This window comes from Rana temporaria, chromosome 4, assembly GCF_905171775.1.
Source record: "Rana temporaria chromosome 4, aRanTem1.1, whole genome shotgun sequence".
Classification (NCBI taxonomy): Eukaryota; Metazoa; Chordata; class Amphibia; order Anura; family Ranidae; genus Rana; species Rana temporaria.
Genome location: NC_053492.1, coordinates 40,583,665 through 40,609,695, shown reverse-complemented (window position 1 = coordinate 40,609,695; position 26,031 = coordinate 40,583,665). Strand labels below are relative to the sequence as shown.

Below are 26,031 nucleotides of genomic sequence, written 5' to 3'. Positions count from 1 at the left end.
GATGCCCAACATGTTTAGCTTAGATAGAGCTTCATCAGGAGCTAATACAGGTCATACTGGAAAATAAAGAAATGATCTATAAGGAATAAGGCATTGAAACAAAAATCACTACAAATTCATTAGGATACATAGATTACTTTCAGAGAAAATACATTTGCATGATTGTTTTGAAAAGGTAATGATATCAATATTGGATACAAATACAAAGCAGATGTAAATTACACCAAATATTTGATAATGAGCAACCAACTCACCAATCTGGGCCATGTTCAATAACTGTCCCTGACCCTCTGTGCCTCACAAACGTTCATTAGCAGAAGTTGCCCAAAGTGTGGCGCTAAAGAGCAGAAAACCACTTTGTTTCTGTTTGTTAATCGACAAAGTTTTGCCGTTTGTATGCAGAACAAATTCACGGCCAACGCCCTTTGCACAAAATTCCACGGCTTTGTCCGATGGAAATCCGAACGTGTGTACGAGACTTTTCTGTTTTCAAAATGTTTTTCCTAATTTTCTCCCTTGAAAAACAACATTTCAGTTTTATTTTGCTCTTTTAAATCTTGAAGCCCTCTCATATCCTCGCTATCTAACTTCTTGGGATTGTGAGATTCATACCTCCTTATCAGATAACCAAAAAAAAAAAACAAGAACCTGCAACCAACACATGTTCCCTCAATTTCATTTATGATTGTGGAAGTTAAATTTAAGCAGTTTTTCCTCAAATGGCACTACACTCCTGCTAAACCCATATTTGGCAGGACCTTTCTTTGTGCACTGGTACGCAGTCATGTTGGAACAGGAAGGGGCCGTCCCCAAACTGTTACCACAAATTTGGGAGCAGGAAATTTTACAAAATGTCTTGGTATGCTGACGTTTCAGGAGTTCCCTTCACTGGAACAAAAGGACCAAGCCCAATCCCTGAAAAACAACCACACACCATAACCCCCACTGTGCACAAAGCAAGGTTCATAAAGACTTAAATGAGCGAAAAGGATATTCTGCACAAAGCACTTTTTGTTATTGTATTAATTTGAAATTTGCACTGGAATTGTAGCACTTTGATGTTGCACAATTTGGGAGTTATCTGCATATTTGAAGCACATTATTGAAAGAAGCAGGGAGAATGTTGCAAAGGTTTTTTTTTATTTATACTGTATGTTTAGGAAACCATCAGTGAGTAAGTAAAGAGATAAAAGAGGCAGGAAAAATATTTCTTAACTCCACTATAGAAGATCTACTCTCTATCCAACCCGAACCCCACTCTCTCCCCCTTTTTACTCTTTCTATCCTTTTCCATATCTTGACTTTCTTTTAGACCTTTAACCCCCCCCCCCCCACCCCATCCTATTATACTAAAGAGTGTTATTACATCTGAGAGGCAGGTGACTGAGGTCTTGAAACTTCATGAACAGACATTTCATACTTGTTCGAGTGGGTGCACTTTTTCTATGCCCCTGTAAAATGATACTGTTTTTGTTTAAAGTGGTTGTTAAGCCACTATCTCATGTTTATATCATGCCCTCTGTCAGAAAACAATCTGTATCTTAGTGCCTGTGCTTTTATAAAAAAAAAAAAAAAAAGATTTCTACTGGTTTCACAGTGTCTTCCAATGATCACATGACTACAGGATCTCTGCTCTCCCTGTCTGATATCTCCAGTGGGCAGGGTCAAGATTCTCCTACTGACATCAGTTGGGGAGGAGAGGAGCAGAGAGCATGGAGTCATGTGATCGCTGTGAAAAACAGGTAGAAATCTGCTTTCTTTTATAGAGCACAGGCACCAGGATACAGGTTGTTATCTAACAGAGGGTATGGTATAAAGATAACATAGTTTTTAAGCCGTAGGTAGAGGAGAGGAGAGGAGCAGAGCAGCACTAGTAAGAGCTGACAGGCAGGGAGGGGAAGGAGAGGAGGACAGAGGGAGACAGAGGAGAGTTGCAGATAGCAGCGTCTGACAGAGGGACGTACTCTGACTATGGTGTCAGGGCTCAGCAGCCCTGATATATCATGATCAGCTTACAGGGGGGAGTGTAGAATCAGGCAGGATCAGCCAGGTATTTCAGGTGATACAGGGGGCCAAATTACACAGCACAAGCACTGTGCTGTAAAACATGCTTTAAGGGAACAGTATCTAATTTTTTTTTTTTTCTGGGTTAACAAACGCTTAACCTTTTTTCGTTGGTTAATTATCCTCTGTATACGGACAACTTCTTTTTGTATAAATAATCTTATGAAGTGTCTAAACTGTACTTTTTTGTGATCTGGGTACTTGAACTCTGTAAATCAAGCATGTTTCTCAATAAAAATAAATAAAACCCCAAAAAAAAGATTTTTCAGATAGTAAGTAAAATTATTTAGATCATTTACAATCTGGCGAAAGACAAACTTTAGCTATAAATATGCATAAAAAACACATATTTAACTACCGTTGCATGGCACCATTGAATTCGCCATATAGAGGAAAAGCATTCCATCAACTTGTTGTACCTTTGGCTAGAAAGAAAGCATTCAAATTGAATTTGCCATTTAGAAAAGGAAAACATTCTATTCATTTGTTTGTGCTCCTGGCTAGAAAAGTAGCCTTCAAAGTAGCCATTACACACAGTGTCCGGTTCTGAAGAACACTCTTTTTCCATTATTTACAAATGTGACCTGACATTATAAACCAACATAATCTAACATGACCTGACGTGACCTTTACTGGTTGATTTTATTTTGGCTACATTTCTCCTTTTACTGCATATTTATGTTTTATTTCCATTGCTGACTTTAGAGAATGTCTACGATGAGATAGACAAGGTTATTGGATCGGCTGTTCCTCAGATTGAGCACCGAAAGAAGATGCCATATACAGATGCAGTTATACATGAGATTCAGAGGTTTTCAAACATATTACCGACCAACCTTCCACATGCCACCGCAGAGGATGTTAATTTTAAAGGATACTTTTTACCAAAAGTAAGTAGTGTGATATTTGTTCTTTGTTGTCTTCAAATGTAGGGTTGTGTTCCCTAATGCCCTGTACACACGATCGGTTCATCCGATGAAAACGGTCTGATGTATTATTTCATCAGATATCCGATGAAGCTGTCTTTCATCAGTCTTGCCTACACACCATCTGTTAAAAAAACAATCATGTCAGATAGCGGTGACGTAAAATACAATGACGTGCTGAGAAAAATTAAGTTCAATGCTTCCGAGCATGTGTCGACTTGATACTGGACGTGCCCACAGATGATCGTTTTTTTCTATCGGTTTTTTTTTTTTTTTTTTTTTTTTATCACAATGTTTTTATTAAGACTTTCGTATAAAGCATTACAAAACAAAACAAAACAAAACAAAAGGAAAAAGATGTTGGGCGATACACACGAAATACACGACACACTCAAGATGCACAATATACTTTGCACGCAATACAGTTCATTAGCACAATGTAATCATTTCTTGGGCCAGATAGACCAACATTTGTCAAATCGACAACATTGTAGAGAATTAATTGCAATCAAACGTTCGAACGTGTGGTTTCTATGGACTACTCTAACTATATCAGAGAGATTCGGAGTTATATTTGTTTTCCAAGTGCGTAGAATGGTCGCTCTTGCTTCTAGAAGGACGTGGCTAACAACCGGTCTATGCTCTATGAGAAACCGTTCTACGCCTAGATGGAGAATTGCCAATGCTGGAGAGGGTTGGGTCAAATTTCCCGTCAGAGAGGAAATAAAGGAGAAGACTTGGTTCCATAGACTCCGAATATTCGGACAGTGCCAAAACATGTGTAATAGATTACCTATTTGCCCACAGCCTCTCCAGCATTGTGGTGATAGCGCTGGATAGTATGTTGCCAGTCTGAATGGTGTATAATGCCATCTATTGGCAATTTTTATCGTCATTTCCCAATGTCCAACACAATGGGAGGCTCTATGAATCTCTTTAAATGAGTCCTGCCACTGTATATTAGTGAAGGGGGTGGCAAGATCGGTTTCCCATCTTTCCATTGCAGTTGTTTTTTTGAAGGTCAGTTTATCCTGTAAGAGATTGTAAAACATTGCTGTACCCTTCTTTGGTTCGTCGTTGTCAGAATAAAAGTTCCATAGTCTAGTTGGCACGCGTATCTCTGGGTTAGCATATGATTTGAGGAAGTGTAAGATTCGTAGGCAGGTGAACATTTTGTTAACAGGCAAATCAAATTGCGTCATTATTTGTGCTAGGGACTTGGGCTTGGGACCGTCATAGAAGTCTGATATATGGGTAATACCATTGTTCATCAGATCTTTTGCTGACAGTGAAGGAATTTTAGCTTCCAACAATGTTATTGGGAGTTCATAGGGTAATTCCTGAGCGTCCACTCTATGGCGTGTAAGGCATAGCCTCCATGCACTCAACGAGATCTGTATGGGTGGAGAAAGATTTGCAAAGTCCCATGGAGACCATTTGTCACTAAGAAGTAGCAATTTTAAATCAGTCGTGGGCGCTATAGTCTTTTCTATGTCCACCCAAAGTGGGGTTTCTTTAGTACTCATCCAATATTTCACGTGGTCCAATCTAACCGCCCATAAATAATCCGCCAGTTCTACCAACCCTGCCCCACCCACCTTCCTATGTGCAATAAGAATAGTGCGAGGGCACCTAGCTTTTTTCCTTCCCCAGATGTATTTCCAACCCATACTTGAAAGTCGGTTAAGGAATCTCTTTGGTATATGGACCGGCAACGTACGGAATATATATAAAATTTGTGGTAGGATCATCATTTTATAGGCCGATATCCTTCCCATCCATGAGATTTCTTTTTTTGACATGTCCTTCAGTTGGGATTCCAGTTTGTTTATTAGGTTGGTCATATTTGTTTTAACTAAGGTCGAGATGTTTTTAGTTATGGTTATACCGAGATAGGTGATACCCTTGTTACTCCAAGAGTATGGCAGTTGTTCCTGTAGTGAGGCGCGCGTTGTGGAAGGTACTCCCAAGTCTAGAATCAGGGATTTGCTAAAGTTCACTTTGTAGTATGATATTGCTCCAAATTCCGTTAGGATGTTATGTGCTTGATGCAGAGATTTTAACGGATTGGTAAACAGCAGAATAACATCGTCTGCAAAGAGATTTATGGTATGGGAGCTAGAACCAAACTGGAATCCCGTGATAGAAGGGTGTGACCTAATTGCTTCGGCTAGTGGTTCAATCATGAGATTAAATATAGTTGGCGAAAGAGGGCAGCCTTGCCTGGTACCATTAGTCAGTGGGAAGACCTTGGATAGGAATCCAGCTGAGTGCACCTGAGCAGATGGGCAGGAGTATAGTGCTAATACAGCTGACAATATATGGCCTCTGAAGCCAAAGCTTGAAAGTACCATTTGCATATAGGTCCAATGGACCCTGTCGAACGCCTTCTCTGCGTCAATGGATAACAACAGAGAAGGCGTTCGGCTAGTCACGGCAGAATACAATACGTTTACAATTCTCCTAGTAGCATCGGAGGTTTGTCTCCCCCTCACAAACCCCATCTGGTCTCGTTGTATAAGTGATGGAATAACAGACATTAATCTTTTGGCCAACAGTTTAGCATATACCTTGATGTCAGAATTGAGCAAAGAGATCGGCCTGAAGTTGGCTGGGGTAGTAGGGTCCTTGCCAGGTTTGGGCAGTGTAACTATGTGTGCTTTTAACATTTCCTGGGGAAAGGATGCGGACTCTGCGGCTGAGGAGAATACCGGCTTTATATGCTGAGTTAAAATACTTTTAAATATTTTAAGGTACTCATTAGAAAAACCATCCGGCCCTGGCGATTTACCATTTGGGAGAGTGTCTATGACCTGTTCTATTTCTTGGATTGAGAAGGGAGCGTTAAGGTGTTCAAGTTGTTGCTCTGAAAGGGAAGGGAGATGTAGTCTCTGTAAGAAGGAGTGTATTTTGTCCACAGATGGCTGAGGCGTGGCACTATCCTCTTTTAAGTTATACAATGAGCTGTAATAATCAGCGAAATGATTCGCAATATCTTGTGGGTCAAGAATTTTGTGTTGTGTTGTGGGATTAATAAGAAAAGGAATTCTAGTTTTAGTGCGTACTGCTTTCAGCCTGTTTGCTAAATACTTGCCTGCTCTGTTAGCGTTAGCGTAGTAGTTCAGTTGTAAACGTCGCAGGTGTTTATCATATTGCTGGGAGAGATGGTCCCTCAATGAGTCCCTGAGCTTGGCCAGTTTACTCATTAGACTATGTGTGGGAGCTTGTTTGTTCAGCGTTTCTACATCATGAATTTCCTTGAGTAATGTATTGATCTTTTGGGTAAGACGTCTCTTTTCCTGAGCCCCTAATTGGATAAGTATTCCCCTCAGGTATGCCTTATGGGCATTCCATAGCACAAAGGGGTCTTGAACCGACCCTTCGTTGTCATGAAAGAAATTTTCAATATGCTGCACTATTTTTTTATGTGTATGTGGTTCTTGGAACAATCTTGGATTGCAACGCCAGATGGGGGGGGAGGAGGAGATACCCTTTTCCCTAACAGATATAGAAATCACTGCGTGGTCTGACCACGTTATGTCATGTATCTTAGCAGTTTCTACACATTGAAGGAGCCATTTATCCATCAGGAACATGTCTATTCGTGAATAAGAGCAATGTCTATGAGAGAAGAATGTGTAGTCTCTCTCATTGGCATGGTGACATCTCCACGCATCGAATAGTTCCTCATTGTGAAGTAGCGCTTGGAGTGAAACTTTGCCCTTAGTCTGCTGGGTTGTAGTATCCATCGACAAGTCAGACACCAAGTTAAAGTCTCCACAGACTAGCATGTTGCCATATTGCATAGATTTAGCTTTTTTCAATACTTTTCGTATAAAGCGGAGCTGATGAGAGTTTGGAGAATAGAGTGTGACAAGCGTGTAGGGTTTTGCATTCATGTCGCCAGTAACTATGATATATCTCCCCCCCTCGTCCAAAAAGGACTCTTTGAGCTGGAACGATACTGAGTCACTAATGGCCATCAGAACTCCACCCTTCTTGTGATTGGGTGTACAAGCAATGAAAATATGTGGGTAGTTTTGGTGCGAGCAGAGTGGAGCCTTGTCCTGTTGGAAATGGGTCTCCTGTACACAGAGCAAGTCTGCTTTATTTTTGCGTGCTTCGTACCACAGTGAGAATCGTTTAGCAGGGTGGTTTAGACCCCGAGCATTAACGGATAGGCACTTGAACGACATTAGTAGTATTTGATATGTCGTAGCATGACAGTGTAATGTGATTCCTCACTGCGTGCCCGTTTTTCAAAACCTCGGGCGTAGTCCATGGTGTGCGATGAATCTCACAAGCAAAGGTTTTGCTTCCGGACGGCCAGAAGTATCTTGAAATTCCGTGTGCATCAAAGGGTGAACGTATAAAAGGGAACGAAAAAAAGAAAACTGAGAACAAAAAATTAACAGTCAACATAGTGGTCATAAGAAAAGGATCCTGAAACTGATCCGAGTGCAGGAAAACTACTGCTTATTACCAGGAGGGGTCGAGGGGATAAGAAAGGTAAGGAACAGACACTCATCCCCTGTCCCCGGAGAATTTGTTGATTTTGTGAAAGGTTGGTTCACGAGTTTCCACCATTTACGGTTTGCTTCTTCTTTTTATGCGAACGCTTGTGGGACACTATTTGCCAATCGCCTTGTAGGTATTGCGGGTTTACATTTGGCACCTGGACAGCCACTTGTTCTGGTAAGATATTCCATTTCCTCAGGGTAGCGATCCCCTCCTCCAGCGTGGAAATCCCTACCGTGGTCCCATTATGAGTAATGGAGAGAGTTGCTGGGTACTTCCACTTATGTATGATGTTGTGGTTTCGCAATGCCTTGGTGATGGTCGCCAGGTTACGACACCTTTGTAATGTATGTCTGGAGAGGTCTGGTAGCAACCTTATGCCAGCGTATTGAGAGGGGATATTATCCAGGTTGCGGGAAGCCAGCAATATTTTATCTTTGATATGATAGAAGTGCACTCTTAATAGGACATCTCTTGGTGTTTCATCTGGGAGAAAGGACGGCTTATGAACCCTGTGGATTCGGTCCACAATGAGGTCCTGTACAGTCAATTCTGGCACCAAAGTGGAGAACATGGCCTGAGCAAATTGCAGGAGTTGGTTAGGAGGTATGGATTCTGGGACTCCACGCAGTTTGAGGTTGTTCCTCCTAGATCTGTCCTCCAAATCTGCTATTTTATCTTTCAGCCAAGCTATGTCTTCTCCCTGTGCAGTGTGGGCTTCCACCATTACATTGTATGAGGATGTGTAATCCTCCATCTTGTGCTCCACCCTGTCTATTCTGGCGCCCAGAGCCTGCACTTCCTTATGGCAGTTGTTAATCCCCCTCACGAGATCTGCATGCAGTGAAGCCCTCAGGGACAGCAGCATTTCCTTGAGTGTTGTGTCAGATATGGGGGCATTAGTAGTTGGGAAGTCAGTAATGGGATCCCCCTCCGACCGTCCCTGTGCTGCTACAGCGTTGTGAGGCTTGCTTACCTCCATCTGAGGATCGGGCTGCGGCCTAGCAGGAGATGCGGTCCGCTGCCTTGATTTCACCGGGCTTCTAGTGGTGGGGCTTGGCGTCCCAGAGGACGATTCGCTGTGTAGGACGGCAGCTCTGGAGTGACTGGGTGCCGGACCGTATCCTTCTTTGGGCAACTCTGCCGTCGGAGCCTCCCGTGGATGCCTTGGGCCGCCGCCATGTTGGGGATCCGCAGCAAAGTAGCTGTCTAGCTTGCGCGGCTGTAGTGAGTCCTTGCGGCGTCTCGTCATCCTTGCGGGGTGCTACGGTGTCCGTACGATCCGACGGGATTGCCTTAGTGTGCGGCCGGTGCTGGTGGGCTTCGATGCGGCTGTTATTCTCCGGCGGATGAGCGGAGCTCTCTGACTATGCGGCCATCACGGAGCTCGGTCGCCACGCCCCCCCCCTTCTATCGGTTTTTTAACCATCAGATCATTTTAAAACAAGTTCCTAATTTTTTTAACCGATGGATAAAAAAAAATGATGGGGCCCACACACGATCGGTTCATCTGATGAAAATGGTCCATCAGACCGTTTTCATCAGACAAACCGATCGTGTGTACGCGGCATAACAGACTTGCTGGAACCCTGTGTCCAGGGACAACGTGTACTACAACTTTTGCCATACTTTGTTCCAAAGTTCTTCGACAAGAGTGCTGTACAGGGATTTCTGTCTGTCTCTTTAGCTGGCCATCCCCTGGTAGTTGTTTTGTAAAAGACTGGTCCAAACTATTGATTACACAGAGGGGCACTGTTCTGAAAGGGCTCCTTGGCAGACTTTCCTTCTCTAGGATAGAAGGCTTGTGAGCCCTCCCATTGGGAAGATGTTCTCTCAATGGTAGCTATGTGCTCCCACCAAGCAAATGCTAGTCAGAGAAGCTAAGCTGTATCAGCCCTTGATCACGTCATGTATTTCACCATGTGTATAACCTATATATATATATATATATATATATATATATATATATATATATATATATATATATATATATATATATATATATATATATATATATATATATATATATAAAAATATATACACGAGTAAAAGCTGACCCGAATATAAGCCAAGACACCTAATTTTGCCACAAAAAAAATGGGAAAACGTATTGAATCGAGTATAAGCCTAGGGTGTCCATCTGCATGCCTCACTGTGCCTCACTTTGCCTCACTATGTCCATGTACATGCCTGACTGTGTCCATGCCTCACTGTTCCCATGCCTCACTGTGCTCATGCCTCACTGTGTCCATGCCTCACTGTGCCTCACTGTGTCCATGCCTCACTGTGCCCATGCCTCACTGTGTCCATGACTAGACTTACATTTAACATGGGAGTATATAGAAGGGGTGCCTGGCTTTGAAAAAAAATCTGAGGCCATGTGTACCGGGTCCCCAAAGTTACCGGAGAAATTACCATTTAACATGGGAGTCTATGGAAGGGGTGCCCGACTTTGAAAAATCTGTGCTCCCCGGCCAACAAACTTTGCACACTTGTAGAGGAAGAGTTGGGATATATGTGTGCCAAGTTTGGTACCAGGTCCCCAAAGTCCGGGAGATCAGGCACAAAAGGGTGACTCGAGTATAAGCCGAGGGGGGGGGGCTGAAAAACTTGGCTTATACTTGAGTATATACGGTATATAAAAAATCAGTGCAATAATCAATATAATAATGTGAAATCAATATATAATGTAATTAGCCTACTAATAGGCTTCACATGATTGCTGCATACGCCATTTAGAGTGTATCCACATGTGACTCTCAATATATCGAACAAAACAAAATATAGTGTAGCGCAACCATAAACAAATACAAATAAAACAAGTCCAAATATAACAAAATTCCACCATTGCAACTTTCAGTGACAGTTCATAAATTTCCAGTGACTTCAGTGACCACCACCTCTAGCTGGAATGCCAAAAGTTGAGCCCACTATAGAGTCTCACACACACACACACACACACACCTGTGATTATATCAACCAGCATTCGGTTGGAGGAAAACCACCTGACTTTCAGAAGACAGATCAAAACTCTGCTCTTTTGATGTCATGAGACACGAACAACTAGCGCCCAGAAGCGATTCAGTTCGCATGCGCCGCGCTTTATAAGTTTTTCATTCATTCATATCTCTCAGGATGCCATGGGAAAACAACTCCTCCTCCTATTGTTCCTGAACAAGACAGACCTCCTCCCGGGTTCTCACTATGTAGACCCCACTCCTCTTCACAGTGCACCTAGACAGCTCAGACCTCCTCCGGGGATCTCATTCAGTCATGTGTGGCCATATAAAACAAAGGCAAACCATAGTGCTCTTTACTAATAACATTTATTAAAATTGTAACTTAGGGATAAACTACTCACATACAAATGTGAAAAACATGCATATCATCAATCATGATGTGAATGAAGAAAACCTCCTGAATAGGGACGAGCTTCGAGTTCGAGTCGGACTCATGTTCGAGTCGAACATTGCCTGTTCGCCTGTTCGGCGAACAACGAACAATTTGGGGTGTTCGCGGCAAATTCGAAAAGCCGAGGAACACCCTGTTAAAGTCTATGGGAGAAATCTAAAGTGCTAATTTTAAAGGCTAATATGCAAGTTATTGTCCTAAAAAGTGTTTGGGGGCCTGGGTCCTGTCCCAGGGGACATGTATCAATGCAAAAAAGTTTTAAAAACGTCTGTTTTTTCGGGAGCAGTGATTTTAATAATGCTAAAAGTGAAACAATAAAAGTGAAATATTCCTTTAAATTTCGTACCTAGGGGGGGTGTAAAGTTAGCATGTAAAATATTGCATGTTTCCCGTACATAGAACTGTCTCTGCACAAAGTGTCATTTCTGAAAGAAAAAAAGACATTCAAAACTGACTTGCGGCTATAATGAATTGTCGGCTCTGGCAATTCAGAGCGAATTCATTCATAAAAAAAAAAAATAGCGTGGGGTCCCCCCCCAAATTCAATAACCAGGCTTTTCAGGTCTGGAATGGATATTAAGGCAAACCCTGCAGTCAATTTAAAAAAAAATGACATGGGGTTCCCCCCAAATATCCATTCCAGACCCTTCAGGTCTGGTGTGGATTTTAAGGGGAACTCCACCCCAAATTAAAAAAAAAATGGCATGGAGTTCCCCCAAAAATCCACACCAGACCCTTTATCCGAGCATGTTAACCTGGCCGGCCACAGAAAAGAGGAGGGGACAGAGTGCGGCCCCCCCTCTCCTGAACCGTACCAGTCCACATGCCCTCAACATGGGCAGGATGTCCCCATGTTGATGGGGACAAGGGCCTTATCCCCACAACCCTTGCCCGGTGGTTGTGGGGGTCTGCGGGTGGGGGGCTTATCAGAATCTGGAAGACCCCTTTAACAAAGGGGACCCCCAGATCCTGCCCCCATGTGAATTGGTAATGGGGTACATTGTACCCCTACCATTTCACGAAGGAAGTGTAAATAGTTGGAAAAAAACACACACGTAGAAAAAAGTCCTTTATTAATAAAAAAAAAGAAAAAAAATCCAGCGGTGGTAATCCACTCTCGGTTCCGGCTTCCTGCTCCAACGTTGTCTGTATCCAGCAACGGGGGGTGATCTCTGGTCCAGAGATGAGAAGATCCATCCAGAGCGCACCATCGCCGACCTCCTCTCTCCGCTGGACACTGAAGCTTTGACATTTCTTATATAGGGGAGGCGGGCCACCCGTCACGTGACCTCGCCCCCTCTGACGCAAGGGGGAAGACCGGCTTTCCCAGTGACGTAGCAGAGGGTGTGTCAGAGGGTGTGGGGTCACGTGACAGGTGGCCCCGCCTTCCCTATATAAAAAACAGCGTGGTGTCCCCCAAAATCCATACTAGACCACACCAGACCCTTATCCGAGCATGCAGCCCTAGCCGGTCAGGAAAGGGGGTGGGGACTAGCGAGCAGCCCCCCCTCCTGAACCGTACCAGGCCACATGCCCTCAACATGGGGAGGTGGGTGATTTGGGGCAGGGAAGTGTCAAGAAAAAAAACACACTAGACAGGTTTTTAAAGTAATTTATTAGCCAGCTCCGGGGGTCTTCCGACTTCTCAGATTCTTTCTCCCTTCTGCCGGGCACCGCCGCTATCTTCTTTCCGCCCCCCTGCCCCAAAGCACCCACCCCCCATGTTGAGGGCATGCGGCCTGGTACGGTTCAGGAGGGGGCGCGCTCTTCCCCACCTCCTTTCCTGACCGGCCAGGCTGTGTGCAGGGTCTGGTATGGATTTTGGGGGTACCCTTACGCCTATTTTTTGGGCGCAGGGGTTCCCCTTGAAATCCATATCCGACCCAAGGGCCTGGTATGCTCCTGGAGGGAAACCCATGCTGGTTTTTTATTTAAAATTTGGTGTGGAGTTCCCCTGTGGGAGGGAGGGGTTTGCCTTAGAACAGGTTCACACTGGGGCGACTTCCTGTAAAGTTGCCTCACTATGAACGGGCATCCGACTTGGAGGCGACTTCCATTGAAATCAATGGGTACAAGTCACCTAGAAGTGGGATTGAAGTAGTACATGAACCTTTTTTCAAGTCGGAGCGACTGCAGTAGTGTGCATTAAGACAGCTCCATTCACTTACATTGATTTCTTCATGCAGCGCGACTTGAAGTCGGATCCAAAGTCGGACCTGTTCAGCTATTTAAAAAAAAACAAGTCATACTTACCTCCACTGTGCAGTTTGCTTTGCACAGAGTTGCCCCGATCATCCTCTTCTGGGGTGCCACGGCGTCTCTCGTGGCTCCTCCCTGCAAGAGCTAACCACCTCTGGGAAGCTCTTTCCAGAGGGAGGTTAGCTTGCGGGCGTGCTCCCATGCCATATAATCAGCGTCCATAGCCACCAATTGTATGACTCGGCTCCGCCCCCCAGCGGCCGCATCATTGGATTTGATTGACAGCAGCCGGAGTCAATGGCTGTGCTGCTATCAATCTTTCCAATGAAGAGCCTGGGGGAAAGCAATGCGGGATCGCGGCCACAGAGATTCAGAGCTCAGGTAAGTAAAACGAGGGCTCGGGGGAGAGGGCAGAGAGTGCAAGGTGCATTAAGGTGAAGAAACGCAAAGCTTTACAACCACTTTAACCGATTGACACCCGTCTGCCGTCAAATGACAGCGGGCGGAATACTCTATTGTTCTGACAGGAACGTGCACGCGCATACTGGGAACACAATGCGCGTGCCCGGTGGCCGCTATGGCCGCCAGGCACCCGCGATTGCCCAGTAACTGAGCAGGACCGTGGATCTCTGTGTGTAAATACAGAGATCCACGTCCTGTCAGGAAGAGGAGACCGATGCTGTGTCCCTTGTACATAGGGACACAGATCAGTCACCTCTGCCAGTCACCCCCCTCCCCCTACAGTTAGAACACTCACTATGCCCCTTCCCTGCCCTCTAGTGGTTAACCCCTTCCCTGCCAGTCACATTTATACAGTAATCAATGCATATTTATAGCACTGTTCATTGTATAAATGTGAATGGTCCCAAAAATGTGTCAAAAGTGTCCGATGTGTCCGCTATAATGTCGCAGTCCCGAAAAAAAATGCAGATCGCCACCATTCCTAGAAAAAAAAATCATAAAAAAAAAAAAATCATAATTATGTCCCCTATTTTGTAGGCAATATAACTTTTGCGCAAACCAGTCACTATACGGTTATTGCGATTTTATTTGTAGTTTATTTTTTTTACCAAAAATATGTAGAAAAATACGTATCGGCCTAAACTGAGATAAAAACATTTTTTTTTTTAAATGGGATATTTATTATAGCAAAAAGTAAAAAATATTGTGGGTTTTTTTCAAAATGTACGCTATTTTTTTGTTCATAGCCCAAAAAATAAAAACCACATAGGCGAACAAATACCACCAAAAGAAAGCTCTATTTGTGGGGAAAAAAAGGACGTCAATTTTGTTTGGGAGCCACGTCGCACGACCGCGCAATTGTCAGTTAAAGCGACGCAGTGCCGGAAGCTAAAATTTCGTCTGGGCAGGAAGGGGGTGTATGTGCACAGTAGGCAAGTGGTTAAGGAGCTTACATACTAAGGTCTAACTCACATTCATACACTTAGTGCTAGGGCTAATTTAGACAGTATCCAATTAACCTACCAGCAGGTCTTTAGAGAATGGGAGGAAACTGCAGTACCTGGATAAAACCCACACAGGCACAGGGAGAACATGCACACTCTAGGCAGGTAGTGTCATGGTAGTGTAGGGGTCATGGCTGGGATTTGAACCAATGACCTGTGTTGCAGAGTAAATCGATGTAAGTGTCACCAGGCAATCTGACATGACTCCACTCCCTTCCCTTAATACAGTGTTTCTCAATTCCAGTCCTCAGGCCCCCCCAACAGGTCAGGTTTTCAGGATTTCCATTATTTTGCACAGATGATTTGATCAGTTTCACTGCCTTAGTAATCACCACAGCCTTTTCATCTGAGGGAAATCCTGTAAACCTGACCTGTTGGGGGGGGCCTGAGGACTGGAATTGAGAAACACTGCCTTAATACAAATAATAATAAAAAAAAAACGCATAGCTTCTTCTCCCATTGATAAATGTTCTTCCTTTTTCTCTGCATACATGTCAATTTAATGTCATGTGTATGATGCATCCTTCACTAACTATAGCCATGCTAAAATTCATGAAAAAAAAGAATAGAAGTCATTTGCAGTCACAAATACCTTTATTTATAAAAAAAAAAAAACAGTTTGAAAAATATTAAACCAATGTACTATTTACCACCACCATAAAAATGACAGTTATGTCATTAAAAACAGTTTAATCTGAGTACCCCCATATCCAACCTGCATATGTACTATAAGGATCTTTCCCTTCTTGAAATTTAGTAAGATCTCTCACTTATGTATTGCAATCCTATGCTGAAGGATATATTCCTGCTATAACAATCAGTCACTGGGATTCTGATATCAGCAGTTTTCTTTAAGCAGCAATAAGGGCCACCCAGAGCACAACCTTTTCCTAAACTTTTATTTTCTGACTAGTTAAAGATTAATTACTTTTTATTTAGATAAGCAAGCGTTGCTCTGTCTTGTTGTTCTGATCTGAATATCTCATTGCGAGTTGCATAATCATAGGGCCGCTTATGATTAAACGTCTTTCTTTGATAAGCAGGTTTAGGTGCCCACTAGCTGCTTAATTAATGTGGACAAACCTCCCAATTTACAGTCCTGGTACGCAATACAATCCCTATGCCCGCCACACATGTGGGATGGCTGGTTGTAAATCCCTTTCATTCCATCCCCTGATCCACATCCATGCCAATTCCCCACATGACTTGAGCACACTGTTACACAGGGCCTTTTAATGTCTTATGCTTGCAGGTTAGGAATCTGTAAAACTAGATGAACACCTAAGTCTCATTAGACTTGGGAAGCCAAGACATCTGGCATGTCATACCTTAAAGCGGAGGTCCACGCAAAAAGTGGACCTCCGCTTTTTTGAACCCTACCCCCCTCCGGTGTCACATTTGAGAGGGGTGCAGATACCTGTATAATACAGGTATTTGCACCCACTTCCGGGAATAGACTCCCACGGGAGTCACGCCCCTTCGCGTCACCCACCACTGTCTTCTGGGAAACACACTGGTCCCAGGAGACAGCGAGGACCAGTGAGGGCGCACATCTCATGCATGCACAGTAGGGAACCCAGGCAGTGAAGGCGCAATTCTTCACTTCCTGATTCCCTCACCGAGGGTGGCGGCGAGGGCAGTCGAGAGACAAGCGATTGCTCGGCCTCGGCTGCCGGCATTGCAGGCGCGCTGGACAGGTAATTAAAAGTCCATTAATCAAGTCAGCAGCTGCAGTATTTGTAGCTGCTGGCTTTTTAAAAAAAAATTGGGGTGGACCTCCACTTTAAGGGGACTTTTTTCTCACACCACTGGGAAGGTGACCCCTTCTCTTAAACATCATCATCAACTAGGCGGATCAGATTTGAGCTTAATCTATTAAAGTATTTCATCAGCTCTCCTACTTACCTGCCTTTCCCTTGCAATTTCTTGTAATCACACATTAGCCTAATTTCTTGGTAGCAAAAAAAATATGATCTTTATTTTATATGATGAACAAGGCAGTTTTAATTTTATGTCTGTTTTTGTTGGGGGGATTCACCCTCCCTTTTGTATAGGTGACCACTGTACATTGCTGTATCCAGGCCTAGGGAAGCACTTTGCAGGGGGGCAGCACGGAAAGAGTCCCCGCCGGCTTGCGCTACACTGTTAGGCCCCGTACACATGGCCGGATCTATCCGTTGGGATTTATCCGCGGATCAGTTCCAGCAGACAAATCCGGTCGTGTGTACGGCCTAGCGGACATTTTTCGGCGGACATTTGTCCAGCCGACCGGTTTTCAAGCGGATAATACTTTCTTAGCATGCTAAGAAATCTATCCGCTGGAAACCTGTCCGTCGGACTGATCCGGACGTCTGTACAGACTCACCGGATAAGTCAGACCGATCCCCATCCCTCGCATGCGTCGAAGTGATTCGACGCATGCGTGGAAGTATTTACCTTCCAGGGTCGCGCACGTCGCCGCACCATCGTCGCGGCAACGGCGCGGCCACGTCACCGCGTACGTTTTCCGTACTGTGCTATATGTTTTCTGCTGCACCATTGGCATGGTTATATCTTGTTAGTCCTCTCCATAAAATGATCAGGAATTTGTGCTTAAAGGGGTTGTAAAGCTAAAACTTTTTTTCCCTAAATAGCTTCCTTTACCTTAGTGCAGTCCTCCTTCACTTACCTCATCCTTCGATTTTGCTTTTAAATGTCCTTATTTCTTCTGAGAAATCCTCACTTCCTGTTCTTCTGTCTGTAACTACACACAGTAATGCAAGGCTTTCTCCCTGGTGTGGAGAAAGCCTCTTGAGGGGGGAGGGGGCGAGCAGGAGTGTCAGGATGCTCACTAACACACAGCTCCTTTCTCTATCTGCAAAGAAGAGAGCATCCTGACCCTCCTGCTCACCCCTCCCCCTCAAGAGGCTTTCTCCACAGCAGGGAGAAAGCCTCCCATTACTGTGTGTAGTTACAGACAGAAGAACAGGGAATGAGGATTTCTCAGAAGAAATAAGGACATTAAAAAGCAAAATCGAAGGATGAGGTAAGTGAAGGAGGACTACACTAAGGTAAAGGAAGCTATTTATGGAAAAAAAGTTTTACCTTTACAACCCCTTTAAAGAAGAAATATAGGCAACACTTTAATTTTTGTTTTTGGAAGGATTAAGGGGGACTATAGCCCCTGTCAGTTTATTTTTTACCATCCCTGTCCCATTGCAGAGATTTCCCTTCACTTCCTGCCCCATAGCCACACAGGAACTAAGAGGAAATCTATGCAAATGAAGGGAATCCAATGCCCCCCCCCCAGGCCCTAAGAACTAGTTTCCCCACTTGAAAATTTCAGGTCGGGTCTTAAAAAGAAAGGGGTGTGACCCTGACAGGAAGGGGTGGGTCATATTTAAATTAGGGGGTCACAAGTTTAGTCAGGCCTAGGGCAGCACAGAACCTAAATACACTACTGCCACTGTAGGTAAGGGAAAAATCTAAATTTTCACTGGAACAGGAGTAAAAGGGGATACTTGTTTTTATGGCAAGTGTCATAAAGGGATAAACTATATTTTGGAGAGACTCTCTAATGTGTCTATGGGACAGGGAGTAAAGGTAATTATCCACTTTTGCCTGCACTACTGTTTATAGCAGAATATGTGCTAAATGTACCAGTTCATCCAGTGTAATACAAATTGAAAGCTTTTTAGAGTGTATTTCATCTGGAAACTGCATGATCTGTATAAGGTCTTATTAAAGCTAGATGCCTGGTAAGAACAGTGTTTGATGTTATTCATTATTATCAGAGTCTATGGTATGTACACAAGTTGGCTGGAACTGACCTGAATTCCTTATCGTACAGGGAACCTATGTGATCCCATTACTGGCCTCTGTACTTCGGGATGAGAGTTACTTTGAGAAGCCAGAAGAGTTCTACCCACAACATTTTCTTGATTCAAAGGGAAATTTCTTAAAAAAAGAAGCATTTCTGCCATTTTCAGCAGGTAATCCAAAGTCAATACACTGTACATTTAGATAAGAACTTATCATTACCTTCAGAAGGGTTCTACTTACTACTTTCTACCTGTAAATTTAACCAATCTCCTCTTAGACCTATTAAAAAGCTTGGAAAATCAAAAACTATCACATTATCACTCATTGTTACTGAGCCCCACTCCCAGTCTTGACCCATTTACATCCACACACAACTAACGAAGCATCCCTAAAACATGGCATATTGATTGTCACTTAATAAAACTGAATAGTAAAACAATATTTTTATGGATCGACAACATTTTTACTTTACATTTACATGTTTAGAAATGTCCAGTCCATTTTTTGATTACCCTAGCACAAAAAAACAAAAATCATACTGCGCTTGTGTAACAAACTATAACCAGAAAGCAGCAACAGTACGTGAGAGATAGACACATTGACTCAAATAAAAAAAGTTGCGCTGCAAAAAACACTAACTAGAGAAAAGTCCAACAGATGATCTATATTCCAACAGATCAAAGTGAAATAAATGTGCTGTATAAAGTGCTAGTGCAAATGGAATCCAACGGTATCCTTCACCAGGTGACATCGCCAACATATAGTTAGGATCTACTCTTACCCTATCGATCACTGAGGGGCGAGGAGATGCTATCCCAGTCACTGCGATTTTCTTTTAAAGATTCATGCTGCAGTTTTTCTAACATTGATGCACCTTCAGTGATCTTCTGTTTAGTGCATGTAATTTAATAAACACCTTAAAGGGGTTGTAAACCCTTATGATTTTTCACCGTAATGCATCCTATGCATTAAGGTGAAAAAAATTCTGTCTGTCACCGGCCCCCTAGCCCAGCTGTTTTACTTACCTGAGCCCTTGAACTTGACCCGGCGGACATGCACTCTTCCTCTTCCCAGGGTTCTCTGCACTTGATTGAATAGACTGATAGCAGCGCAGCCATTGGCTCCCGCTGCTGTCAATCAAATCCATTGATGCGGGCACCGGGGGGAGGCTAAGACATACATTCGGCAGCTATGGTGCCCAATGAATGACTGGGGAGCGTTCCCACAATGTAACCCCCAGGAGAGTGCTTCTCCTAGGGTGTTACCTGATGAGAGGAGGAGCCGTGAGAGCTGCCAAAGGACCCTAGAAGAAAATGTTCGGGGCCACTCTGTGCAAACGAGATGCACAGTGGAGGTAATTATGACATGTTTGTTATTTTTTTTTAAAAACGAACCTTTACAACCACTTTAAAGGGTTTTACACAATTGGAAGCCCCATTTATTTATTTTGGGTGTTGTTTGGCTGACATGAGGTTCTGATTTTGCTGTGGGAGGAATGGCTGGAGAGACGTGTACTGCCTGCACTACTTCCTTATTGATGTCTGGAGCTGGTATATCTAAAAGCGCATTTGACCTTCCATAATAGAGAGTCTATATTGTGGGGTAAGAGTACATTCTAACTATATGTTGGTGACGTCACCTAGTGGAGGATACTGTTGGATTCCATTTGCATTAGCGCTTTATGCAGCACCTTTATTTCACTTTGATCTGTTGGAATATAGATCATCTGTTGGACTTTTCTCACATTAGTGTTTGATTACCCTAGCAACCAAGATATTCAAGGTTAGATTGCTATAAGGAACATGACTGGGATTCTTCTGCATTTCCTATTGTTGTGTGGTGTTTATTGCATCTACAAAACAGATGCAACACATGCAAAAAAGACACTTATCCTGCAAGGCTAGTTAAAAACACCTGAACATTTTCAAAAATACGGGGGTTTGGTCACACTATATGGTCATATAGTGCTAAGCCCACTTACTGCGACAAAGTTTCCCCGAAATTAGTGGGTCCTAACCTGTTAATAGAATGAAAGAACCTGTGTCTCAACCATGGGAGATAAACTCCTCTATATGGGAGAACTGAAGGGATTCTTCCTATACACTTGTGGCCACTAATGTGAGGTAATGAAGAGGGGGAGGGGTGCTCCATCCCAAGAACCTGGTCAGAGTCTATACAAAATACAAAAACATACTTAGGGGGCACACCCAAAAAATGCTATATATTTAAGATGGTGCTGCTATAAGACCAAAGACATGGTCATATAGTGCTAAGCCCACTACTACGCATTACCTCACATTAGTGGCCACCAGTGTATAGGAAGAATCCCTTCAGTTCTCCCATATAGAGGAGTTTATCTCCTTAATAGCTTAGCACTATATGACCATATAGTGTGACCAAACCCCCGTATTTTTGAATATGTTCAGGTGTTTTTAACTAGCCTTGCAGGATAAATGTCATTTTTGCATGTATGCGCTATAATCTGTTTTGTACTGTCTTTGGTCTTATAGCAGCACCATCTTAAATGTATAGCATTTTTTGGGTGTGCCCCTCAAGTATGTTTTTGTGTTTATTGCATCTCGACACTTTGCCTTGCATCTACCCATTCATCTCCTATGCATCCATAATTGCATTCACACAGAAAAAAAAGTACCTCATTCTTTTTTTTATTCAACACATTGCAACACAGCGCATGTGTTTACAGTATAAGCATGTGTTTATTTCTTCTAGGTAAGAGAAGTTGTGCCGGGGAGAACTTGGCTAAAATGGAGCTGTTTCTCTTCTTTACTACACTACTGCAAAACTTCACCTTCCAGGCTCCTATAGGGGAAAAGCTAGATCTCACCCCTTCGGTTGGATTTACATCTCCACCAGTGACACATGACATTTGTGCTTTGCCTCGAGACTGACAAGAAAAAACAATACAGAGCATTCAGGGGTGTACATGGCAACCACAATTTTGGAGAAATAAAGATGATTTTTTTTTTTTTGTAGTAAATAGCAAAGATACAGAAAATTTTATACAACAAAAAGCAATATCAAATGGAACATAAAAAAAAAAAGTGTGCATTTCTGACATGATACACAGAATTGTATTTACAAAGACACATAATAACAAGTGTTAGTTTAACTCATTTATAAAATAGAAACTAAACTCAGATAAATTACTTCCTAATGCCAACTGTGTTTTTAAAATAAAACATAACAGAAGAAAGTTTAAGAAATTTAAAAATGAAAGTTAGAATTTATGGCAAAGGTTCTAAGTGGATGATGCTATTTTTAAAACTTCTGGTAAAATGTAATGGTTGGGCACCTCATGTGTGATGTTGGATAGGTGTGTTTTGTTAAGTCAAAAGTTAAAACTGCTTGTACCTAAATTTCAGAGTAATTGAGCAGGAATATTGCAACTGGAAATGAAAAATTTGTTTTTTTTTTGTTTGAAAATGGAAACATAATACTTTTTCACATTTGCACCATAGCGATTAAAATCTTGTTTTTGTCAGACCACAATTTCTGAGTTACTAAGTATGCATATTCTAGAAATAAAAATGTAGGTTCTTTTTGTTTTTATTGAAAGATAAAAAGGAGGAGAGAAGGGAGGAATAAAAGAACATAGTAATCTAAACAGTATCGGTACTCCTCACTTAACGACCGGGTTTCTTTCCAGCGACCAGGTCGTTAAATTAATTGGTCGTTAAAATGAGGAACCACAAGTAATCAATATTTTAAGCATTCCTAACTACTGTACTGTACTGTACTGTATTCTGAAAAAAAAAGTCTAAACACAAAACTCCAATGCAATAATGTTGTTTTATTTTGCAGAAGTACAGAACACAAACATATAAACAAAAATACTGTACTGTACAGGATACGTAGAGTGTACAGTGCCCAAAAAGTAAATGTGTACTGTACAGTAGACATTTTGAGTAACATTTTAGTCATCAAATCCTTCAAAGGGTAATAGTGCTTCAGGGTTTGCCCGTAAAAGACAGAATCACTTTCAAAGCACTCTGTCTAACGCATAAGTGTATTCTGGGAAATGCCCCCCAATATCTATGCGAGAAACTAAAAGCTCACAACACCAATCGCATTCTGCGATCCACCAACCGAAATCTACTCCAGATACCCAAAGCCAGATACAAGTCCAAAGGAGAACGGAGATTTGCAGTCCAAGGACCTAGACTATGAAACGCTCTACCAACCAGCATCCGATTGGAGGTAAACCACCTGGCCTTCAGGAGAAAGATCAAGACCCATCTCTTCTGAGGGCCCAGGGAATGGATACCAAGCGCCCAGAGGCGATTCAGTTTGCATGTGTTGCGCTATATAAGTTTCTCACTCACTCACTCAGGGTCATCAATGTCATCACTGAAATTGAAATTACCAGCAGGGTCATCAGTATCATCATTGGAGTTACCATCAGGGTCATCAGGAGTTGTAGATGAGGGAGAAGATGAGAAGGAAATGATAGAACTGGTAGGGGTAGCTTGCAAGAAGAATTCTGTTAAGGTGCTCTGCTTTGTAATTTTCTTTTTTTTCGTCATAAATTTCACGATTACATTGCATAAGTTCCTTCATCTTCTGTTCCACTTTAGAGAACCTTTCAACATTTGGGTCCATATTCTCTAATTGTAATAAAGCTGCATTCACTTTTGAGAACACGCCAGCTAACCCATTGATTGTGAACTTCTTTTGTACGTCTTCCACTGTTTCCTCCTTTTCTTCCTCTTTCTGTTCTAAGTGCTGCTGTGCTTCCAACTCTATTAAATCTTAATTACTTAGCTCTCCCTCAACAAATTTCACAAATTCTTTAATATTGGTCACTTCAACATCTGAGGCCTCATACACACGACCGAGGAACTCGTCAGGCGAAACACATCGTTTTCCTCGTCGAGTTCTGTGTGAAGCTGCCGAGGATCTCGGCGAGCCAACTTTCCTCATTGAACAACGAGGAAATAGAGAACATGTTCTCTATTTGGCTCGACGAGGAACTCGTCGGCTTCCTCGGCCGAAAGTGTACACACGCCGGGTTTCTCGGCAGAATTCAGCTCCGATCGAGTTTCTGGCCCAATTCTGCCGAGAAACTCGGTCGTGTGTACGGGGCCTAAGTCAAGCATGTTAACAAGTGGCACACTTTTTTGATTTATATTTTCAACATCTGTTTCATCAAAATTCACAAAACGCTTTAAGCATCTTTTCCATATACAGTGCATACACTTTCCTATTACTCGCTCCCAAGCTGATGCAATGTAAAATGGTGTAAGCTTTCCAAAAATCATGAAGGGTAACTTCATAATTTTCAGTTGCTGCTACATCTTTGGAAAATAGTAGGGCTTGAATGTTGCTGTTGCACCCTGGTCTATGGGTTGTAGGATAGCAGTTGTGTTTTTAGGCAGATACACTAACTTTATGTCTGGTTGTAGTTCATCAAGATGTTTCTGTGGCCTCGGGCATTATCGAGCAGGAGGAAATTTTAAAGGGAACACCCTTTTGCTGACAACAACACTTGACTGAAGGTATGAAACAGTTGGTGAATCAGTCATCAAATAAAGCTTGTGTCATCCATGCTTTATTTACACTATAATAAAACAGGCAGTGTGTGCTTACTAACCTGCATTAATGCATGTGGGTTCTGTGAATGATAGATGAGGAGAGGCTTTAACTTGAACCCAGCAACATTTCCTCCCAACAACAATGTGACTGTTTTATTTTCTTTGTGTATCTAGGACCTTTTTGTTCCAAAAAAGTCCAGATTCATCCACGTTACTCTTTTAAGTACACAATGGGGTTTATTTACTAAAGCTGGAAATTGCAATATCACGCTCACTTATGCATATAAACCAATGAGCTTCTAACCCCAGCTTGTTCAATTAAGCCTGGTAATAAAACCTGGAAGCTTGTTGGTTTCTATGCAGAAGTGAGCCTGATTTTTCACTTTCCAGCTTTAGTAAATAAACCCCATTGTGTACTTAAAAGTGGGCTATGCCTATATCTGCTATGGACAGCAGCCACCTTTTTCGATGATTTTATCAAACGCCACCACAAATTTTTCAGCTGCTTCCACATCTGCACTTGCAGCCTCCCCACTGATATTCCGTTTATAGAGGTTGAATCTTTGACAAAACCTTTGAAACCTTACATGGCTTTCTATAAATATTTTAGTCAAATTTTCTCCTTTGTTCACTTTCAAATTCTCAAAAATACTGGTTTGAATCAAAAATAGCCTCATTGGCATTCTTTTTTCTATTTGTTCGTCAATCCACACCACCAGCAATTTCTCTGTTTCATGAATGAGTTTCATGAATGAGGCCTTCCCGCTGCCTAGTTAGTTTCAATTCACTAGCTTTTTCTTTAACTTCTTTGCCGGCCTCACTTAATGATCTTATTTTTCATATCAAGATCAATAAATACATTTTCTTTTTTTCTGAACACTTTCTGCAGATGCAAGCATGATTTTTCTTTTTGCTGACATGGTGTGGGAAATACCTGTATACAGTACAAGCACACATTACATTACAATACTGTGTACATAAGGACTAAGGATGAGCCAAATACCCCCCCCCCCGGTTCGGACCAGAACTTGTGAACAGGCAAAAAATGTGTTTAAACACGCAAACACCATTAAAGTCGATGGGACACGAACATGAAAAACTAAAAGTGCTAATTTTAAAGGCTTATATGCATGGTATTGTCATAAAAAAAAGTGTTTGGGGCAGGTACCCACGTGTTTACCACGTGGGTACCTGCCGGAGCATGATGGGACGGTGATGCCTATATAAATGGGATGCAAGGCGCGCTTCCATCATTACAGCGACAACAGGCGACGAGTCAACATCGGAAGAGGGGAGAAGAAGACCCTGACGTCACAGAAGACCGCGCCGGCTGCCTGTTACTAATTGAGCTAACACACAAACATAGCAGGCAGCCGGCGCTGAAGAAGAAGGCACCGGACAGCTGGAGAAGAACCGGGGTTCGCCGAGTCAACAGCGGAAGAGGGGAGAAGATGGAAGAAGCCCCCCGGAGTCCGGAGAAGCCCCCCCAGAGAGCGGAAGAAGAAACCCCCCCCGGAGAGCGGAGGAGACCCCCGGAGAGTGGAAGAAGAAGCCCCCCCTGGTAATTGAGCTAATAACGAAGACAGGGGGGGCATCCGGAGCAGAATAATAAATTATTTTAAAAAGCCTTGTGTTGTGTGTTTACTAACTTTTACTTTTTGCCTCCAGGTGAATGGATAGGGGTACGATGTACCCCATATCCATTCACTTAGGGTGGGGGGCCGGTATCTGGGGGCCCCCTTATTAAAGGGGACTCCCAGATTCCGATAAGCCCCCGCCCGCAGACCCCGACAACCAATGGCAAGGGTTGTCGGGAAGAGGTCCTGTCCTCATCAACATGGGGACAGGGTGCTCTGGGGTGGGGGGGCCCGCAGTGCGCCCCCCTGCCCCAGAGCACCCAACCCCCCCATGTTGAGGGCATGCGGCCTGGCAGGGCTCAGGAGGGGGGGGGCGCTCGCTCGTCCCCACTCCCTTCCTGGCCGGCCGGGTAGCGTGCTTTGGATACGGGTCTGGTATGGATTGTAGGGGGACCCCCTACGTCAATTTTTCAGCGTGGGGGGGTCTCCTTACAACCCATACCAGACCTAAGGGCCT

At 43.1% G+C, this 26,031-nt stretch overlaps 1 protein-coding gene across 4 annotated transcripts in view; it reads left to right on the top strand.

Moving 5' to 3' along the window:
* LOC120936162 (cytochrome P450 2K6-like) overlaps positions 1-21,895 on the top strand; it is an 81,179-nt gene extending 59,284 nt beyond the window's left edge. For all 4 annotated transcript variants that reach the window (XM_040348310.1, XM_040348312.1, XM_040348313.1 and 1 more), the window contains exons 8-10: positions 2,770-2,954; positions 18,414-18,555; positions 21,116-21,895. In XM_040348310.1, coding sequence (XP_040204244.1) covers positions 2,770-2,954; positions 18,414-18,555; positions 21,116-21,294 — 506 coding nt within the window. In that variant the 3' untranslated portion in view covers positions 21,295-21,895. The remainder of the gene's footprint in view (positions 1-2,769; positions 2,955-18,413; positions 18,556-21,115) is intronic.
* The last annotated feature ends 4,136 nt before the right edge of the window (positions 21,896-26,031 follow it).